Source organism: Nomascus leucogenys, chromosome 14 (genome assembly GCF_006542625.1).
Source record: "Nomascus leucogenys isolate Asia chromosome 14, Asia_NLE_v1, whole genome shotgun sequence".
Classification (NCBI taxonomy): Eukaryota; Metazoa; Chordata; class Mammalia; order Primates; family Hylobatidae; genus Nomascus; species Nomascus leucogenys.
In genome coordinates this window covers 28,474,810-28,495,729 of record NC_044394.1, presented here as the reverse complement: position 1 = coordinate 28,495,729, position 20,920 = coordinate 28,474,810, and the positions used below count along the sequence as shown (strand labels likewise).

The 20,920-nt window shown below is 37.5% G+C and overlaps 2 protein-coding genes across 5 annotated transcripts in view; one reads left to right on the top strand and one right to left on the bottom strand.

Annotated features, from left to right (window-relative positions):
• The window catches only part of VPS54 (VPS54 subunit of GARP complex), a 131,140-nt gene extending 119,173 nt beyond the window's left edge, over positions 1-11,967 (top strand). For 2 of the 3 annotated variants that reach the window (XM_003262450.4, XM_030828078.1), the window contains 3 exons: positions 4,992-5,099; positions 7,008-7,102; positions 10,596-11,953. In XM_003262450.4, the coding sequence (XP_003262498.1) occupies positions 4,992-5,099; positions 7,008-7,102; positions 10,596-10,701 (309 nt within the window). In that variant the 3' untranslated portion in view covers positions 10,702-11,953. Of the gene's footprint in view, positions 1-4,991; positions 5,100-7,007; positions 7,103-10,595 lie in introns of all 3 variants that reach the window. The other variant, XM_003262449.4, reaches the window with a different exon arrangement.
• A 586-nt stretch (positions 11,968-12,553) lies between these two features.
• Positions 12,554-20,920, bottom strand: part of UGP2 (UDP-glucose pyrophosphorylase 2) — a 53,020-nt gene continuing 44,653 nt past the window's right edge. For both annotated transcript variants that reach the window (XM_003262447.3, XM_012501162.2), the window contains exons 5-10: positions 19,979-20,112; positions 18,201-18,498; positions 17,508-17,705; positions 16,431-16,673; positions 13,922-14,026; positions 12,554-12,996 (exon numbers count right to left, since the gene is read on the bottom strand). In XM_003262447.3, the coding sequence (XP_003262495.1) occupies positions 12,889-12,996; positions 13,922-14,026; positions 16,431-16,673; positions 17,508-17,705; positions 18,201-18,498; positions 19,979-20,112 (1,086 nt within the window). In that variant the 3' untranslated portion in view covers positions 12,554-12,888. The remainder of the gene's footprint in view (positions 12,997-13,921; positions 14,027-16,430; positions 16,674-17,507; positions 17,706-18,200; positions 18,499-19,978; positions 20,113-20,920) is intronic.

Below are 20,920 nucleotides of genomic sequence, written 5' to 3'. Positions count from 1 at the left end.
GTGTTCAGATCTTTGCAAGTTTTTGTTATATGTATCTTGAAGTTCTATTGCTGGATACATGCACATTTAGGATTACTGTGTTTTCTTAATATTTATTGTGTGATATCCCTTTTTTTTTTTTTTAGACAGAGTCTTGCTCTGTTGCCCGGGCTGGAGTGCAGTGATGCAATCTTGGCTCACTGCAACCTCTGCCTCCCAGGTTCAAGTGATTCTCCTGCCACAGCCTCCCGAGTAACTGGGATTACAGGTGCCTGCCACTATGCCCAGCTAATTTTTGTATTTTTAGTAGAGATGGGGTTTCACCGTGTTGGCCAGGCTGGTCTCGACTCCTGCCCTCAAGTGATCCGCCCACCTCGGCCTTCCAAAGTGCTGGGATTACAGGTGTGAGCCACCACGTCCGGCCTGTGATATCCTTTTTATGGCTGGTTATGTTGCTTTTTTTGAAGTGCATATTATCTAATACAAATGTGACCATTCCAATTTTTTTGAATAGAGTTTTTATAGTGTTTCTCTTACTATCCTTGTGTTTTTAACATATCTGTGCCTTATTTAAAGTTAGTTTCTTATACCCAGAATGAAGCTGGATCTTGCTTTTTTCCCTTAGTCTGGCAATTGCTGTCTTTTTTTTGACCTATTAAACCATTTAAATTTTTTTATATAGTTAGATTTAAATCTGTCATCTTGCTAGTTGTCTTCTGTTTGTTCCTTCTGTTCTTTGACTGATTTTCCCCTCTTTTTTCAGATTAAATGTTTTTTATAGTTTCATTTTGTTTAATCTTTAAAGTTGGTGTACTAGCTATATTTCTGTTTGTTTCTAGTGGCTGCTCTAGGGATTATAACATACATCTTTCAGTTTACCTTTAAATAATATGATGACATTACTTCCCTGATCGTATAAGAATTTTATGACAGGATACCTGTTTTCTCTCTCTCCTGCTGTGTGCTATTGTTGTCATACATTTTACTTCTACATATTTTATAAAACCCGTGATACCTTGCCACTGTTTTTGCTTTAGATTACCAGTTATCCTTTAAAGTGATAAAAATGAGGAAAACAATGCCTTTTATATTTATCCTCATTTTTGTGAAAAAATGAGGGTAGATTTTTGGAGTTCTTCATTACTTTGCTTGGATCTGTCCGATACCATACTCTTCTGCCTGAAAACATTCCACTCATATTTCTTGTGTATATATCTGCCAGCAATGAATCATCTCAGTTTTTGTTTGAAAAAGTGTGTATTTTCTCTTCATTTTTCAAAGATATTTTTGCTAGGTATAGAATTCAGTTCAATTGTCTTCTGGCTCACATAGTTTTCAACAAGAAGTCTGCTGTAATTCTTTGTTTTTTGCTCTATTTGCCTTCAAAATATTGTCTTTGATTTTCAGCTGTTTCACTATGATGTGTCTAAGTTTTGTGTGTTTTTGATCATGCTTGAGTTTCTTCTGCACTTCTTGAACCTGTTGTGTGTTTCCTTTTTTATAGTTTCAATTTCTCTCTTGAGATTTTGGTTTCATTAGATCCTTTAACATGTTAATCAGTTATTTTAGTTATGTATGGTATGGTATGTTATGTTATGTTATGTTATTTTTTGAGACAGTCTCACTCTTTCTCCCAGGCTGGAGCACAGTTGCATGATCTCAGCTCACTGTGACCTCCACCTCCTGGGTTTAAGCAATTCTCAGGTCTCAGCCTATGGAGTAGCTGGGATTATAGGCATGTGCCACCACACCCAGCTAATTTTCATATTTTTAGTAGAGATGGGATTTTGCCATGTTGGCCAGGCTGGTCTGAACTCTTGACTTCAGGTGATCCACCCGCTTCAGCCTCCCAAAGTAGTGGGATTACAGGCTTGAGCCACTGCGCCCGGCCTAATCAGTTATTTTTATATCTCCCTCTAATCATTTCAACATCTGGATTATCTCTCAGTCTAGTTTTGTTGGTTGCTTTATTTCTTGACAGTGGGATATTGTTTTCTTTTTTGTATATTTTGTGATTTTTTTATTAAATGCTGAACCTTGTATGTAGAAGAACAGTAGAGACTGTGAGGTAAATAGTGTTTATGCATGGAAATGGACATGCCTCTTCTGTCAGGCTATTTTTGTTATGGTTTGAATCAAGTTATTCAATAACCAAGCTAGGTTTCTGTTTTGTTGTTGCTGCTGTTATCCTTAGTATGCCAGAGGCTTCCAACTCCTTCAGTAGTAGGCTGCTACTACCTTGTGTTTAATGTAGGGCCTGAGGTGTTGTTAGAGGGTTTTTCTCAGTGTTTGTTTCACCCTCACCTTTTAGTCATCTCTGTACATCTCCACTACAGAGCAGGAGTCTTTCTCCAGACTCTCATTGCTAGGCTCTTAAGGGTAATAGGGGAAATATTTGTTCTTCTTGTCTGGTCTCCATCTTAGGTAGAGCCTATATAGCTGGCCTTGAATGTGGAGCCCATACTTCTGCTCTCAACTTCTGCTTTGATTGGTGCAAGATCCTGGGCTTCAGGTGTTTTTTGTCACTTTCTTCAGCAGCAGGCACGTTTTTTCGTTTTGTTTTGAGATGGAGTTTTGCTCTTGTCTCCCAGGCTGGAGTGCAATGGTGTGATCTCAGCTCACTGCAACTTCTGCCTCCCGGGTTCAAGCAATTCTGCTGCCTCAGCCTTTCAAGTAGCTAGGATTACAGGCATGCACCACCATGCCCAGCTAATTTTGTATTTTTAGTAGAGACAGGGTTTCACCATGTTGGCCAGGCTAGTCTCAAACTCCTGACCTCAGGTGATCCACCCTCCTTAGTCTCCCAAAGTGCTGGGATTACAGGCATGAGCCACCATGCCCAGCCCAGGAACAGGCATGTTTTGTTCCTGGCTCCACACAGTGACCCCAGTGGTGAGAGTTTGGTGCCCCTTCTCAGTGACTTAGGCCTTTTACTTTGTATGAGAATAGGGTTTGGGGGAAATGGATGGCATTTGTTTCTATTCCCTTGTGGCAACTAATCACCTCCTGAATACCTGTGCTACTGAGAGTGGATCTATATGATCTTCTCCCTTTGATCCTCCTGTTTCTTCTGAGTACCTCCTGGAGGCCGTGAAGTAAAACTTCTGCATGAGTGCACTCTCCTTATGGCTAGGGTTTTCAGTTATCCTAAATATATCCTAGCCCATGTTTGGCCTTTAGCAATTTATTAAAATTTTAGTTATTTTCTTCTTACTTGCTTCTCTTGTGGTTACCTCTTCTTTTTATGCTCTGCCAAAAGTGAGACAGTTCCCGTGTATCACCTCTCCTCAGAGGGCCTTTTCAGTCTTTGGAATTAGTTCCCTTGGTTCCCCTGATCTCTGTTCTCTGATGTGTGATCTTATAGATTATCTCAGTTTTTTGTATGGTTAAGGTAGTAGCAATGTTCTGTTGCAGCTTTCTAAATTTTAAATGAAAGTAGAACCCAAAAGTTTTTTAATGAATTAATCATATGATTAGAATGGTACTTTAGAAGTATTAATCAGATAGTGTATAAAACGGATTTGAGGTCAGACGTGGTGGCACATGCCTGTAATCTCAGCACTTTGGGAGGCCGAGGCTGGTGGATCACGAGGTCAGGAGATCAAGACCATCCTGGCCAACATGATGAAACCCTATCTCTACTAAAAACAAAAAATCCCGGGTGGGGTGGCGAGTACCTGTAGTCCCAGCTACTCGGGAGGCTGAGGCAGGAGAGTCACTTGAACCTGGGAGGCAGAGGTTGCACTGAGCTGAGATTGCACCACTGCATTCCAGCCTGGCATCAGAGTGAGACTCTGTCTCAAAAAATCAAAAAAACTAAAAACAACAACAAAAAAACAGATTTGAGATGATATGGCATGTCCTCTACTTGGAATACTTTCACCTGTTTTTTTTCCCTTTGAAGACTGAACACCTCAGGTGGGCAGCTCGGGAAGCCATTAGACATCATTGTATAAATGTCCTTCACTTGAGTTCCTATAGTGTTCCTTGTCCACTTTTTGGAACACTAACCAGCTTTTAGACAGTTATCTCCCCAAAGGGAGATATAGTATTTAGCCCAAATTTGTCTTATAAATAAAATGGTATATAACTTCAGCTGTGTGAATTCTAAAATATAAGCTAAAAGATGGTTTTTAAAGTCATACTACCATATTGTTTCATATGTAAGAATAGTAAAATGAATTTATCTAAGTTTAAATTTTTAGCATAGAACATTGCTGAAAAAAATCCTCCTTTTAGTGTTAGGGTAAAATATGATTACTATATTGACCCACCTACAAAATAAAAAACATATTAATTCTGCCAGATTTTTCTGTTGATTTCAGATATGATCATATTGACACATTCTTTTTTTTTTTTTTTTTTTTTTTTTTGAGACAGAATTTCACTCTTGTCGCCCAGGCTGGAGTGCAGTGGTGTGATCTCGGCTCACTGCAACCTCCACCTCCCAGGTCCAAGCAATTCTTCTGCCTCAGCCTCCTGAGTAGCTGGGATTGCAGGTGCCTGCCACCATGCCCCAGCTAATTTTTAAATTGTTTCAAACGTAATCTGTTTATTTGGAGTGGCTATGTTGTATATTGAGCCAGATTAGTAGCTAACATTTTTTTGAGTACTTACTTTGTATCAAGCACTGTTTTGCGTTCTTATGAGTCCTCTTTTTTAATCCTCACAGCAGCCCTTTGAGATAGATAAATTAAGTAACTTGCCCAACATCACCTAGCTTAGAATGGGAGGAGCTGGGATCTGAGCCCAGCAGTCTGTTCTAAGATTGGAAGCAGCCTTTGTTCTTAGTCACTGAGCTATTTTAGCTCCTTCAAAGTGGATTAAGATATTGAATGAAAGGTTCTCCAGATTTGTATGAGTAGTGCAGATCACAGTTGAAAAGTGTAAGCTTGAGTACTATGCCAGAATTGGATATGTGGAGGGACAGTAAATATATGTCTCAGGGAATGGTGGAGACATTATGCAATTCAGAGGACATGAACATAATTCTCATTATTTTTTCCTACCAGTATGAGGTGAAGGCTCCCGTTCCTTCTGCCTGTTTCAGGAATATTTGTAAGCAAATGACAAAAATGCACGAAGCTATATTTGATCTCCTTCCAGAAGAACAAACACAGGTTAGTAAGTAATTCCTAAAACTATTCATGTATATATAACATACAATATCTGTGCAGAATTGGGGTGTTTTTACATGCTTTTGGCACAGTTAGGCTGTTCATGTTCCAATATGATTATCACTTTTTTACATTGTTATATTGACTGGCAGAACATGAATAAAAATTTCTAATTTCTAAGTGCTCCTTGCAGTGACAGACCAGAGCTATAGCTTTACTACATTATAAACAATTCTAAAAAGTAGGTTTTCTATTTGTCCATGATCAGTAGTCCCAGATTCTACTTACATCATTTATTACGCTGTTCCTTGGAAAATTAGAGTTGGCCTTTATCAATGAGTAGCAAAATATGTTATGGTGATTATAATTCAAATTGGATATGGAAAGAATTAGTGATAGAGTTAATAAGATTAACACATATCATTAACTCAATCTGCCTTATAGTTATGTCTGAGTAAGTGATCTGTAGTAAAGACAAACTAGGAAAAAGAGCAAAATGCAGGGTGGGGGAATCTTTGGCACCTCTCAGCTATGAAGTATCCACCCTTCTATCACTACCGTATTCCCTTACAAAAGTATTATCACAGAGTTCTCTTCACTCTTCAGTAACAACTCTACCCTCTACACCCCTGTTGCCCTCTCCTGGAACTTTGAAGTTTTCAGTATTCCCTTTTTTACCAGTTTTTGTTTTTGTTTTTTTTTTTTTTTTAAATCTCAGCTTATTTTCTCTGTACTAAGTATGCCTAGTTTGTAGAATAAAGGGTATAATATCAAAGTCTAATTGCTGTATGACTAATGAATTTAACTTTCACTGAGATTTTTGCTATTCAGACAAGTTTGTTTATTTCAGTTTGTCTCTCTTACTTGGTTGAGTGGGTGGAAATGGTATTTGGGAGCAGAGGGTGGCTTTCTTAGTGTCTCTTGCCTACTGTTGCTCCTGCTGGTCTCCTTTCCTATGCCACCTCAAACTTCCATCCTATACTAGCTATTAACATTTTCTTCATACTTCCCTAGGTTTTCATAAATCATACCAAACTCATGAATAAATATCATGTAACTCATTTGGGACTTACTGAGGACTGAAGGGGAGCCATAAAATATGACGTACCCACTAGGGTCGTCTCCTTTTTCCTTCTAATTTCTTCTTAGACAAGCCATCCTTTCCATTCCACATGTAAGATCCTCCACCTCTGACATTCTGACCTTCTGGATTTGCCATCTGAGTTCTAATTCTAGAGCAGGACTTAGCCAGGTCAGGGAGCTGGGCATACAGGTACTTCATATGTTTTATCTGTGGCGTACTTTAAAGGGTACTCTTGTCAAAGCTGGGCAAATGTTATTTTATGTCACTATTGACACTTGAATACTAGTAATTCCACAGAACTTCCATAGATTATTATATATATTTTTCCCACAGAAAATGTTATTTCACAAAATCATTTCATAAATTCATTGTATATAATTTTAGGTTAGGTATTTCCCAAAAAAATATTGGGTCATTGCATGTAAGAACAATAAAATACTTTGAAGTGATTTCACTAGATTAGAAGTACGAAGGTATCTTTGCCTGTATCATTATGACATTTTTTCCCCTATCAACTTCCTACTTAATATGTTACAAAATTCCCCACTACTTTTTATTATTTTTACCTGTCACAGTTGATCCCACTTACGGGAATTTTTCCAAAAAGGAGTACTGCTAAGGAGAGTAAAAAGGTTTTGTCCAACTAAGGAAAAAAGATGTAGTGAAATGGCAATAGAATACTTTCAGAGGAGGATTTTAAAAGTATATGTCAAAGCAAAGGTTTTGGTTTTTAAAAATACTTTCTCTAAATAATATTGATAACTCAAGATATTTACATCTTCTATTTCGGTAGAACTTTAAGAAACTTAGTTTTATTTCTTTTTCAGATGTTATTTTTAAGAATTAATGCAAGTTATAAACTCCACTTGAAAAAGCAGTTATCTCACTTAAATGTGATAAATGATGGAGGACCTCAAAATGGGTATGTTTTTTAACATTTTCACCATATACTCCCATATTGAATTGTTTTAATGATCAGTTTTATTTGTGCCAGTTTTATTTCTGCTGTAGTCACACTGAAGACCAACGTTGTAAAATCAGCAAGCTTTTTTTTTTTCCCCCTGTGGAAATATCTATCTATCTAAAAGAGGTTTATACATGGACAATTACTTACCTGACCTTATGTATCTGTTTTGAGGCAGTGTGAGTTAGTAGCACTTCCTTTGATACCCAATAGCTTTCCCCATTCCAAACAGGATTCAGAAGTCCTACTGTGTGACCATGTGAATGTCACTTAACCTCTATGCCACATTTATAAAATAACAAGGATGAAATCTGTCTTAATTCCTTCACAGGGTTATGAAAAATAATATATGTGTGTATATGTATATATTTTATTGTAAGGTATTGAAAAAATTGTATATATTACTGTTAAAATAGCATAGTACATAGAAAGCATAGGGTAGGATTTAGAATCTGAAAACTTGGGTTAAGTTCTAGTTCTGTCACTTACTAGCTGTTGTAACTTTGGGCAAATCACTTACTCCCCCTCAGCTTAGGTTTTTTTAGATTTGAAAATAGGGATGATGATAAAAGTTTCCTTAACAGGCTGGGCACGGTGGCTCACGCTTGTAATCCCAGCACTTTGGGAGGCCGAGGCGGGCGGATCACGAGGTCAGGAGATCGAGACCATGGTGAAACCCCGTCTCTACTAAAAATACAAAAAATTAGCCGGGCGTGGTGGCGGGCGCCTGTAGTCCCAGCTACTCGGAGAGGCTGAGGCAGGAGAATGGCGTGAACCCGGGAGGCAGAGCTTGCAGTGAGCCGAGATAGCGCCACTGCACTCCAGCCTGGGCGACAGAGCGAGACTCTGTCTCAAAAAAAAAAAAAAGTTTCCTTAACAGAATTTTTGTGAAGAGTTATGTAGATAAAGATATGGGGAAGAGATTTTATAAAATTTAAAGCACTGATCATTTAGTTACATCTTAATATCAATTATTTAGTGTGCTAGGGTTTTTAGGAATAAAATTTTATTTCCTGTTAAAGGAATTTCAGGCTCAAATTTCAAACTTATAAGAACAAATGGAAAATGAAAAATGTATGTTGGGGTCAGAAGTTGGCCCTGCCATTTAAAAAGAAGTACAGTGAATCAATTTTGCAAAGAGCTATGTGAAAGCTTCGTTCTGTTGCATCTGTTAGGCTGAATTTAAGAGTTTTATGCAAGAATGATAGTCTTATTACCTGATTCTTCTTTTTCTTTTTAAAGAATTATTTGTTTTCAAAAATTTCAAAGCCATGGAACACTTAAAGGACAATAATGAACACTGAATACCTTTTACCTAGATTTATCAACTGTTAAAATTTTGCCACATTCTCCTTGCCACTTTTGCTCCTTCTCCCTCCCAACCCCATACCTCCCTTTTGAGAAACATCCAAAAAAGTAGGCTGCAGTCATAAAATTTAACCCTTAAATACTTTGGCATGTGTCTCTAAAAACAAGTACATTTTTATACAACCATAATACCTGAACTCCACCTAAGAAAATCAACATTAATTTAATAGCATTATACCAACATAGAGTCAGATATTTTCAGCAAGAACATCACATGGGGTGACGCTGTGTATCTCTCTCACTTGATGTCAAGTGATACAAGTGGTACATACATAAGACACCTGCTCCTGAAAATAGCACATTAGAAACTTAGAGACTCTTGGTAGAGATGTATACTGTGTACCCTAAAGAGGCTGTTCAAAAAAAGCTAATAATATTTTTAAGGCCTACCCCGCTCATACCCTTTTGCTTTTATTCCCATAACTAAATGTGGGTTGGTTAGTTGGGTTTTTGCAGACCAATAGTTCTGAAGCATCCAAGCTAACTCGTTAGCTATTATTTTTCTTTCTTAATATAGCTATTTGGAAGTCAGTCTGACCTTAGAGATCCTCACTGTCACATGCTAACAGAAACTCATTCTTTGTAAGTCAATTCATGTCTTTGAAAGATGCCTGAAGATTAACCTCTACCCTGTAGCCAAGGACATAAACTACCTGCTTAAAAGAAGTTTGTTTCTGAAATTGCTCTAAAAATGTAGCTTTTGACTTTGAGTTGAAATTCACATAACATAAAATTAACGTTTTAAAGTGAACAATTCAGTGGCATTTAGTGTCTTCACAATGATGCGTAACCACCACCTCTATCTAGTTCCAAACATTTTCACTACTCCAAAAGAAAATCCTGTACCCATTAGGCAGCTGCTTCCTATTTCTCCCTCTCCCCAGCCCTGTACTTTAATTTTTTTTTTTTTTGAGATGGAGTATCACTCTGTCACACAGGCTGGAGCGCAGTGGCATGATCTCAGCTCACTGCAACCTCCACCTCCCAGGTTCAAGCAGTTCTCCTGCCTCAGCCTCCCGAGTAGCTGGGATTACAGGCACGTGCCACCACGCCTGGCTAATTTTTGTATTTTTAGTAGAGACAGGGTTTTACCATGTTGGCCAGGCTGGTCTTAAACTCCTGAGCTCAGGTGATCCTCCTGCCTCAGCATCCCCAAGTGCTGGGATTACAGGTGTGAGACACCACTCCTGGCCATGAATCAGCCATAGGTAAGTTAGACATTTCCCCTGGTGATAAATTTCTAAGTCATTGCTTTCTTCCATTATAATCATGCCACACTGAAGCTCTTTATACATGTCAAATGGTGTGACCATTTCTTCAGGGCATATACCTATAAGTGAATTGGAGCTAATACACATTTTCATAGTTAGGTATTGACAGTGGCTGTACCAAGTTAATACTCCCACATTAGTGGAGTAGTTTGTGTGAATTTGTTTCCCACATCTTGTCAACATTTGCTGTTAGATTTCTTAATTGTTGCCAGTCTGATGGGGGATAATAGTACCTTGTTTTGATTTGCATTTTCCTGAAGTTTACCATTTTTTCAGTTTATTGGTTATTCAGGTGTTTTCATCTGTGACTTCTTGTTCATGTTCTTATTTTTCTCTTGGGTTTTTAAAGAAATATCTAGTAGCACTTATATACATGAATACTAGTCTGTATTTAACGCCGTAGATGACACTTAGGAAACCTGGCCTGCTTTTCCCTAGAGTTTACTATTTTAGTCAACACTCCTATACTCTAGTGCTAACCAATCAAAAACATTTTAGTTTAACCTGTTATTTTCTCTGTATATTAATTCATGCTGTTTCAAGATGAATCTGATTTTCTTGGGCTGAACTTATCATGAAACTGACTCTAACATGCATTGGTTTATTCATTTTCCAAATATTTATTATGGAAATACAGCATTAAATGGCCTACTTATTGATAGCAGGAATCCTGGTAAGTAAAGTATGTGGACACTTGGGTACTAAGACATCTGAATTTTAGATAATAGGACTCTGACTCGGTGAGCACTGTTACTTTTATTATCTGAATAGAAAGTTTGAGATTTAAAAATAATTTTCTCTCCATTATTTAGGTTGGTCACAGCAGATGTAGCTTTTTACACTGGAAATCTTCAAGCCTTAAAAGGCCTTAAAGATTTGGACCTAAATATGGCTGAAATTTGGGAGCAGAAGAGGTGATGTCATACTGGAAAACTGGGTAGTTCATCTGACCATGGGATGCATTTGTTATGAAGAAAATCTGGATGCCTGTGATTCGAGAATTGAACCTGAAACCCAGAGTGAACTGGGGTGGGGGAAGGGAAAAAGGAAAGTATCAGTGTTGGGAAACTGGATTCAGTGGGATCTACAAGGAATGTCATTTTTGTGCATCCTACAGCAAGGAGTAACTGATCAGGTGTCTATAACATTTTTCATTCTCTCTGGAAACAGACTCAGGTTTCTTTGGACCAAATCCAAAAGAACACATAGCTGTAACACAGCTGTAGTTGACTAGAATGCTCTGTATACTTTATATTAAAAAATGCTTTGCATTTCTTCCAGTGCAATGAAATTCATATGGTGTCCCACCTTATTTAATGATGGTACAATTTAAAATCTTAGTCAACTTCTGTAGAAAGTTTTCTCTATGAAAGTAAAGCTGTTTGAAAAATTATTTTTTTACAGATCTTTCTATAAAAAATAAACATCTTTTGATTGCTTGGATTTAGGAATTCAATTTTTGTTTCAGTGACCAATGTCAAGTTGCAGGCTTTGTGTGTTGCATATTTAATATTTCTACTACCACCGTATGTCAACTGGGTAAAGCCTTCCAGAGCTGTCTAAATACCTGAAAGACTTTTTTTAAGTAATACTTAAAAAAAAAAAAAAAGATACTGGCATCTATTTATGCAACTAAATACTTTTCAGAAATGGTATATAAAAGGCTACAGTTTAATATCTGTATTTTTATAAAAGTATGAAGGGTTTGGGGTGTTTTTATTTGTAGCAGAGGTAAGAATATGTATTCATATAATCTGCCTACTTTTGAGTTCTCATATTAACATTTAGATAACATATGAAGTATGGCCCCCTCGTATCCTTGTTTTTAAGTTACTTTCGATGTGTATATGAACAAAGACCAGGGAGAAACAGAACTTTTAAAACTATAGGCTGCTGTGTTGGGGCCAGAAATAAGGTGACAAGTAAAGACTTTTATAATAACCTACCTTCAAAATTAGAATCAGCAGCACTCTACAAATAAAGTGCCTGTGCTTCACCTCACACCAAGAATCTTGCCTAACCCTGTCAGAGTGCCTAATATCCTGTGGTGATGATGTATAATGAAACAGTCTTATTTTGTGCTCTTTGGTTTCTTAAAAGGAAAGCTTGTTTTCTTTCCTTTATCATTACAGAGGTATGTCTTTGGTTCTTAAACTGTCTAAAATAAAGCTGTAAAAAATTAACAGACTTTAAAAGGCAACTTTTTTAAAATGGTATATAGTGAACTTTAAGTTAAACAAGCAGCCTACTCAAAACAAGTATGGATGAATTTAAAGAAAAGGCATAAATTGAACTACCAGCAGACCTGATTGGAAAGATTATTAATGATCATTTTGCAGTGATAATAAACAAGCTTCAGGAAATGAAGCTTTAGGGAAAGGGAACTTTTTATGAAGCTATACCCCCTACCTCACTATAGAAGAGTACAAGGATGTGAAAGAAATGCCTTCCCTTTGCCCACCCCCATCAGCTGGGAAAATAAATGCCACTTTGTTTCAATAAATGGAGAGTTTGTGGAAAGCATGGCAGGCATCCCAGTTTTAGAACTAGATGAAAGGTACTAAATACCTTCAGTTTAATTCCTATGGAAATAATGGTATGATTAAGATTCTCAGAAATGCCAAAAACTGGACTCATTAGGTAACTAGCCAGTGTGTACTTAAATATTCCAAGGGCAAAGCTTCCAACTAATATAGTAACTGCCTAGCAAGAATAAACCATTTTACCATTTCATAGTTAGTTAGCATTATAAAGTACAAGTGTACACAAGTATTGCTTCACTGCTTTATTTTTGAAATCACAAGCAATTTAAAGTGATCATCATTGAGGCTTCTGTTAAAAGATCTTCCAAAGTTGCCCCAGTTTTAAGATTAAACTATTGCACTTTAAGATGAACTAACTTTTGGGATCCTCTTCAAAGAAGGAAAGTATTGCTCCATCTGTGCTTTTCTTAAGACTAAAAGCATACTGCAGAAAACTCTATTTTAAAAATCAACACTGCAGGGTACAGTAACATAGTAAAGTACCTTCCTATTTTAGAATCCTAGAGAACATTTCATTGTAAGAAACTAGCCCATTATTAAAGTGTCCACAGTATTTTTCATTTCAGTGGTCCAAGATGCGAAGGTTTCCAGATACAATCTTGTTCTCTAATACTGCTCCAGGTGGGATATCAATTCTGTCACCATGATTTGCAATGATGATAACCGTTCCCTAAGTGACAGGGAAAACAAAAGAGTGTACTTGCAACTGAAATGCAATTTGATTATCTTACAGTGATCAAGTTTATGTACAACTTTTTTTTACAGTGAAGTAACTGTATAAATAATATTAACATGAAAAACAAATAACAGTTAAGGAAAATTGTAATGTGTCTTTCTGTAACAATCCTGGCAGTAGTTCTAGATTCTCTGTCTCCTTGTTAGAGGTAGAACTAAGAGTGGGAAGGGGACCCGGTACCACAGCATGGCCAGCCCCCTTTTGAAGGCCTACTTGCAAGGCCACCAGCATTATCCAACCTTCATAGAGAAATTAAAAGGTGCTTGGTTTACATTTACATACAGGGCTTTTGTTGTTGTTTTTATGACAGTTTACTGATAAGATTTTTCATGTCTTAAGTCTTTAGGCAGTCTCAGCAATAAAATTCAATATATGTATTTGTTTTTTCAAGATCTTCATTTAAGTAAGTAGCTTTAATGGGAGGAGTACATGAAACCTAGTTAGGAGATTTTTTTAAAAATTACATGATTTGGAAAAAGCTATTGTATCTTTGGTGAGCTTTAATACTTTTATACCCCCATTTCCCTCCTATTTCTTACGTGAAGCTGGAATGACACTCAGAGTACCTGAGTACTACAATAATGTAAATGAATATTCTTACAGTGATAACATTCCTTTAATAGAGTATATTCAGTACAAATTGTCATTTTTTTCTACTTTTACTCAAATAATCATCTTTAGTAAGCTAACGCTAATAGTGATCCTATTTTAAAGATTCTCATTTCAGTAAAATAGTACCAACTTAATTACTAGTATAATTAAGACTAACAAGTATTCCTTAAATGTAAATTTATGACTAGAAAATGAGACCTATATTATAAAGCTGTAAGAAATATAATTTTCATTGTAACAACAATACCTTTAATGAAACATTTTTTCCAAATGTCACATCTCCTGAAACTGTGAGGTGATCCAATTCAAGCATATCTGGTATACTTTCAAATCTTCTTAGATAATCTTGAACCTTACAGAAAAGTAGAAACATAAAAATTTGTCTCAAATGGGTTCAAAGAAAGACAGGAGAAATATTAACAAGAAAGTTTAACTGAACTGTAAAAACCTTTTTTGGCAAAGCTCAGGTCCTCTGTGGGAAGCACCTATTTATTAAGCACTCATTATATGCTAAATGCTGTGCAAGAAAGACCAGGAGCTACAAACATTGTTTCTGGCAATTTACAAGATAGTTGAGCAGATCTAAGTTTTTTTTTTTTTTTTTAAAGATAATCAACATTCCAAGAGCCAGATGAGTAGTTCACACAATCTGAATTTAACTGAAAAAAAGAGATCATGCTTTGAAGCAGGCTAGACTGGAGCTGGACTTTAGTGGATAGGTAGGATTCTGAAAAATTAGAGCACATTTTCGGAAGAGCAATAGCACAAATTATTATAAGTTATCACCATCGTTGTCTTTTTATTTCCTTAGATTTACAAGCACTAGAGATTGTCCTATGTGACCCCGTTTCCTATTTTGCTGGGAAAATGGGAGCAATCAGAAAACTTCCACTTGTTTCCATCCACCACCACCACCACCTTGCCCCCATTGCCCATTACTCTGCCTTCCTAGTACTGGAATTGGACTGCTTCTATTCCTACTTAAAGCCAACCTCTCCATTTGTGCATCAGATCCCTTCTTATGGCCTATCAACTGTTGTTTCAGCAATTCTCCCTCTTCAGTCTTTTTTCCCTCCTGACTGCATTAATTCTCATTAATGTATAAACATCCTCCCATTAAAAAACAAAAACTCAAATCCTATATTCCTTTCTACCTATAGCCCCATTTCTGTTTCTCTTTAAGGCAAAACTCTTGAGTTTTCTATATTCATATCTCCAATTCCTCCTTTTTCATTGTCTTTTAAATCCATGCCTGTGAGGCTCCCAAACCTCCATACTGATAAATCTAACGCCCATCTTACTTGAATCAGCAGCAGCATTTGACACATGATCCTTCCCACTTTCTTGAAATATTTTCTTCATTTGACTCTGAGGACACATGCATTAATAGTTTTCTAATTCCCCATCTGCATTCTACACATCCACAGCAGGTGGCACCAAACCACACCTGCTGTGGACTAAAATAGACTTAGATGGCAGAGCAGGACCCCATAGGCCAACCACAAAGGCTCACAGTGTCACATTTCATTGATTAAATTTTTTTGGATTTCACTTATCAGGCTAGGGTGGAGTTTCACAGCACATCCACAGATAGTGCTGTTTTGTTCAATGTTATTTTGTTATAATGTTGATGAGGAAAAAAAGATTGCCAGCCAGGGCTACTGTCTGTGTGGAGTTTGCACGTTCTCCCCACATCAGTGTGGGTATTCTCCAACTATTCTGGTTTCTTCCCACATCCCAAAGATGTGCATGTTAGGTGAACTTGTGTATCTACATGGTCCCAGTATGAGTGTGGGTATGTGTGAGTGTGCCCTGAGATGGGATGGTGGCCTGTCCAGGGTTGGCTCCTGCCTTGTGCCCTGAGCTGCCGGGATAAGCTCTGGTCACCCATGAACCTGAACCAGAATAAGTGAGTCAAGAATTATCTTTTTATTAATGTATGTACAGCTCACATTTATTTCAGGGTTTAATATTAGAAGTGTTTTGTTTTTAAAATTTGGTGATATTTTTGTGACCAGAAATAAACTGTAGGAACTGAACTCTTGTTTCTATCAATTAGCCTGTGGTAAAATGTGTTATACATTGTTTTGCTTACTGTGGCAGTTTCCAAGAACATACTGATACACTGAGGACTTACTGTACTTGCTATTCCACCTGTCTGGAACACTTTTTGCACTAGATACCCATTTGTCAGAACCAATCAACTCAATGAGGCTGCCTGTGGCCACTCAATGTAAAATTATACCATCACCACCACCCCCAACCCCCGCCCCCCGCACCTCCCCAGGCATTCCCTATTCTCCATCCTTGCTTTGTTTCTCCATAGCATTTTCCACCACTTGGCATATCATACATTTACTTACTTATCATCCTTTCTCCACTAGAATGTCAATTCTGTGAAGACAAAGATTTAGTCTGTTTTGTTTACTGCTAAATCCCTAGAACCTAGAACACTGCCCAGTACATTGCAGGGGCTCAATAAGTATTTGTTAAGCCAGAATTAACCTTTTCCCACTGATGAAAGCAGTACTGGTCTTGGAAGAGACAGAAGATAAAATGCCCCAAAATTTAAAGATGATTTTCTACTCCCCATATGGCAATCATGTTTCAAATGTGAAGTAAAATCTTTATCTTCTGTGGTCAATTCCCTTTAAAAGACATCAAAGACAGGAATACAACAGGTCAGTGGTAGAGACTGTAATTAGTCTCCAATTCACATGTATATCATGAACTCACATATCTTTATAGTTACGTACCTTTGTAAAAGAACTGCCTAATTTAACCAAGGGCACTGTAGGAAATTCCCGCTTTTCACTCATTGTCAGAGATCCTGCATTAAGACTATAGAGGTTTGACATCACCAGCAAGAGATCTGATGTGGTTTTGACAGGCAGAAAACGGCTCCTTGGCACATTAATACCTAGAGAATTCTCAAAACTTTTGATGGCAGCCCCTACTGCAGTTTCTAATTGAATGACATTCAAGCCTCCATCCAAAGTCTGTAAGAAATTAGGGGTGGGGAATAGAGAACAGAGGTTTTAAGCACCTACAACTTAGTTCCATGTAGGTTAGTTATTATTTGGGAAGTGATTTCAGAGATCCATTGATGGAAAAAGAAAAATTTTTTTTTGAGACGGAGTCTTGATCTGTCACCCAGGCTGGAGTGCAGTGGCGCAAACTCGGCTCACTGCAGCCTCTGCCCTCCTGGGTTCAAGCAATTCTTATGCCTCAGCTTCCCAAGTAGCTGGAATTATAGGGATGTGCCACCATGCCCAGCTAATTTTTTGTATTTTTAGTAGAGATGGGGTTTCACTATGTTGGCCAGGTTGGTCCTGGCCTCCCAAAGTGTTGGGATTACAGGTATGAGCCACTGAGCCTGGCCAGAAAAATAATTTTGAGAACTGACATTTATCAAGCACCTATCATATGCCAAATTCTTATACATGTGATCTTTTTTCAGTCTTAAAACTCTTCTGTTCAGTAATATCATTTCCATTTTATGATAAACCATAGGTTCAGAAAACTCATGCAAAGTACCGATGGCCAAACGACCTATGAGTGTCAGAGCAACAACTAAGACTGAAGTAGGTTCTCTACTTTTGAAGCCCAGTGTTTTTGCCACTACCACAACCCAGGGTCAAATATAGGGCACCATAACTTGGCACACTAGAGGGGTGACAGCAGATTCTGGGCTAGGAACTAGCGAGTCTGAAAAGACAAAAGGGAGTAACCAATGGAATAGATGGGGCAGAGGGAGTGGGCGATGGGGCCTGTGTGTAGCCTACTATGACCTTAGGAACCAGGAAACTCAATGGGCCACAACCTTGGCTTACCTTTGCATTCACAATGATTTCCATGTCAATGGCATTTTGCTCCTGCAGTCTTTTAACTGCTGCAAGAGAAATCCATAGGTTGTTTGTATTAAATATTTTGAACTTTGAAACAGACTTGAACTCATCTACATGTGCTTTTGGCACTTGAGCAATTTCCACCAGTCTCAGTTTGCCTTCATATTGAGTGAGTGTCCCGCCCTAGAAAGGCAAAAAATAGTGAGTGCCTCCACATCTGTCCCAAGTGCATTTTTTTGTAAGTACAAAGATAGTGATTATATAAATAATATATAAATACATTATGTAGAAACATAGTAAATTTTCATAAAAGGGACAATGAAATAACATTTAAATGCCAAACTAGAAGAGTATTAAAGGTTTGGACAACTTTACTGAAAGGTTTCACATGTTTCAGATTTTTGCCATAAATATATATGAAACTATTTTAGTTAAAATTACTGATGTAGCTTATCCAAAAAAAGAGAGATGATTTTGATACTATTATGGATTTATGATACATGCTATTATGTCAAACAGAACTGAAAGTATTCCACGTATCATCTCACCCTTTCTTACGATACCAAGTGGTTAAATGTGTTGTTTAACATAGAAACTTTCAAATAAAAAAGGCTTTAACTTCGTAACTTACGAAATGTGAAAACATGAAGCCCTAAACTGCTTCCTCTCAGTATTTACCTTTACATCTGCACGTGTCTTATTTGTGACTTCCATGACAAATTCACAGCGTTTTCCATTGGGTGGGTTCATTAGATGATTAAGAATATACAGATCCACTGTGGCACCCAGATTATCTATGTTAGACACAAAAATATACTCTTTGCCTTCTCCTATAAAGGTATCAAGCAAACCAGAGTTGTAGAAACTGGCGTAAATATCACCATGACCTGGAGGGTACCAAGCTTCTGTATTTTCCCCTGAGTAAGACACGTCCTTTGCTACAGGAAGTAAAGATTCTTTATTAATCCTCGGGTACCTTTAAAAAAAAAAAAAAGTTCTTTTTCAATATTGACCCTGTAGAGCATTTCAGACCTTTAAATAAAATAATGCATTAAAGTTAAATAAAATTTCACTTCTTTTCAGAGTCTACAATAAGTAATTTAATTATAGGTGAATCCATTTAAGAAAATCTCTCAGTATCTGTGTTGTCCAAAATCTGTTCTCTAGATGGTGATAGCTGCTGCAAAAACATGTCTCTATGGTCATACAGATGGGAAGACCCACCATATTTTTAAGATATTAATGTTTTATGACTCTCCAAGAGGAGGGATATATCAAGTAAATTTTCTCAAACTTATGTAGTTGTGGGATTGTTCTTTTCCCTGAAAACCTATCTGGGAAATACTGCCCATTCTTACAAATGGATATATTCAGGGGTGGATCTCTTTCTTTCCCAGAAAATAAGCACCAGGTTAGCATTCCAAGATTTCTGCTTCCCACCACTAGTGAGAAAGGTAAAGCTGGTGATGGGGCAAGAGGAAAACAGGAGCTAGCACTGCAACAGACTGAAGACCAGAAAATAAAGGCAAAACATCTGCAAAGTAAAAAACAAACAAACAAAAAAGTAACCATGGGAAATAGATCTTAAAAACAACCAAACAAACTAATGGTACAACTTTAGAAATGTCCTTTCTTTTTTATTTTTGTTTTATTTTTGAGATAGGGTCTTGCTCTGTTGCCTAGGCTGGAGTACAGTAGCATAAACAGCCTCGACCTCCTGGGCTCAAGTGATACTCCCACCTCAGCCTCCCAAGTAGCGGGGGCTACAAGGGCACACCACCAATGCTAATTTTTAAATTTTTTTTGTAGAGACGAGGTCTCATTATGTTGCCCAGGTTGGTCTCAAACTCCTAGGCTCAAGCAATCCTCCTGCCTTGGCTTTCCAAAGTGTTGGAATTACAGGTATAAGCCACCACACACCCAGCCTCAAAATATCCCTTCTGTACAAGTTCATGTGGACTGACGTCCATCCCTTAAATGGAAGTCTTATTTTTCCAGTTTCCTGGCCTTCAGTCACAATTCATCATCTGAATTTACTTTTTACTCACTATTCCCCAAAGACTTCCTCCAGAATTTATTAAATTACCCCAAGCCCATAAAAGATGTTGAAGAAATTCCTTTCCATGGGAAAGGTCATCAATAATGTAGGAATATAAAAAGATTTTCACAGACCCACCTAGAGACCAAATATGCTCTCAGAAAGCAAAGGCTTAAGCTATCCCCAAATATTCTGGACATGGAACGGAGTCTCAAGCAGACTGAATTTTAAGAACTAGAAGTTAGAGAACCACAGTGATTATAACAATCACATATCAAAAAATGCTTAGCTTTTATGGGCATCAAACACTTGTGAACATCAATATTTGGTACCTGTACATCTTGAAACTGCTCTGTTATAAACAAGAAGTCCTTTCCCAGGAGTAACATACCCAGAGTTAATTTTTTACTCATTGTACCTGCTTTGATTGAAAGTGTAGATTTTCACACGACAATGATTGTACTTCTGTAGAATTTTTTTGGTATCTTCATCCGTGTTAAAAGAGTTCATTAAAACAAGAGGAACATCTGTATTGTAGGTTTTATTCAAATGCTAGGGAGGAAAATGACAATTAGATTACCCAGACTCACTTTTCTTTTGCTCAAATATGCAAAATTAGTTCTTAATGGTTAAATCACAAAATATCTAAAACATCATCTGTATGTAGCCAAATATACAGATTTGACAAAAAACTGCTCAGCATGAGCCAGACATTTTGCTAAGCAATTCACCATGCACTTGCTCATTAAATCACTACCCTCTGAGATAGAAACTACTGTCTGCATTTTACGGATGTCTAAACTAAGGCCCAGATAGGTGGTGGGTCTGGCAATGGCAGAGACAGGACCCCCACCTCCCCACCCCAGGCAGTTTGAGTCTGGAGCTTGCGTACAGCCACAGTGCTCTGTGGCCTCACTGGGTAGGCAACTGCTGATTAAGCATTTACTCTATGTTAACATCTCTGTAGGGATGAAAGTACAAATGTGACAAAGACATGGCTCCCTACTCTCAAAATTAATGATCAAAAATTTTGAATCACACCCCAACTGAAATCTTTTCAACCTCAGAAGAGCTAAGAGGCGGCAGAGTGTGAAGAAAACAGGGTCTTACAAGTCAGAATGCCCTATGTTAAAATTTTAATTCTGCACTTACTAACTAGCTTGGGAACCTTGGGCAAGTAACCAACCTCTTGTGCTTTGGTTTCCTCATTGGTAAAATGGGGATAACAGTACCTACCTCACAGAGTTGTTGAGAGAAACAAATGAGTAAATTCATATAAAGAGCTCAGAATAATACCTGGTGGACAATAAGTGCTGAATACATGTTAGCCACTGCTACAACTTGCATTAGGATTATAGTT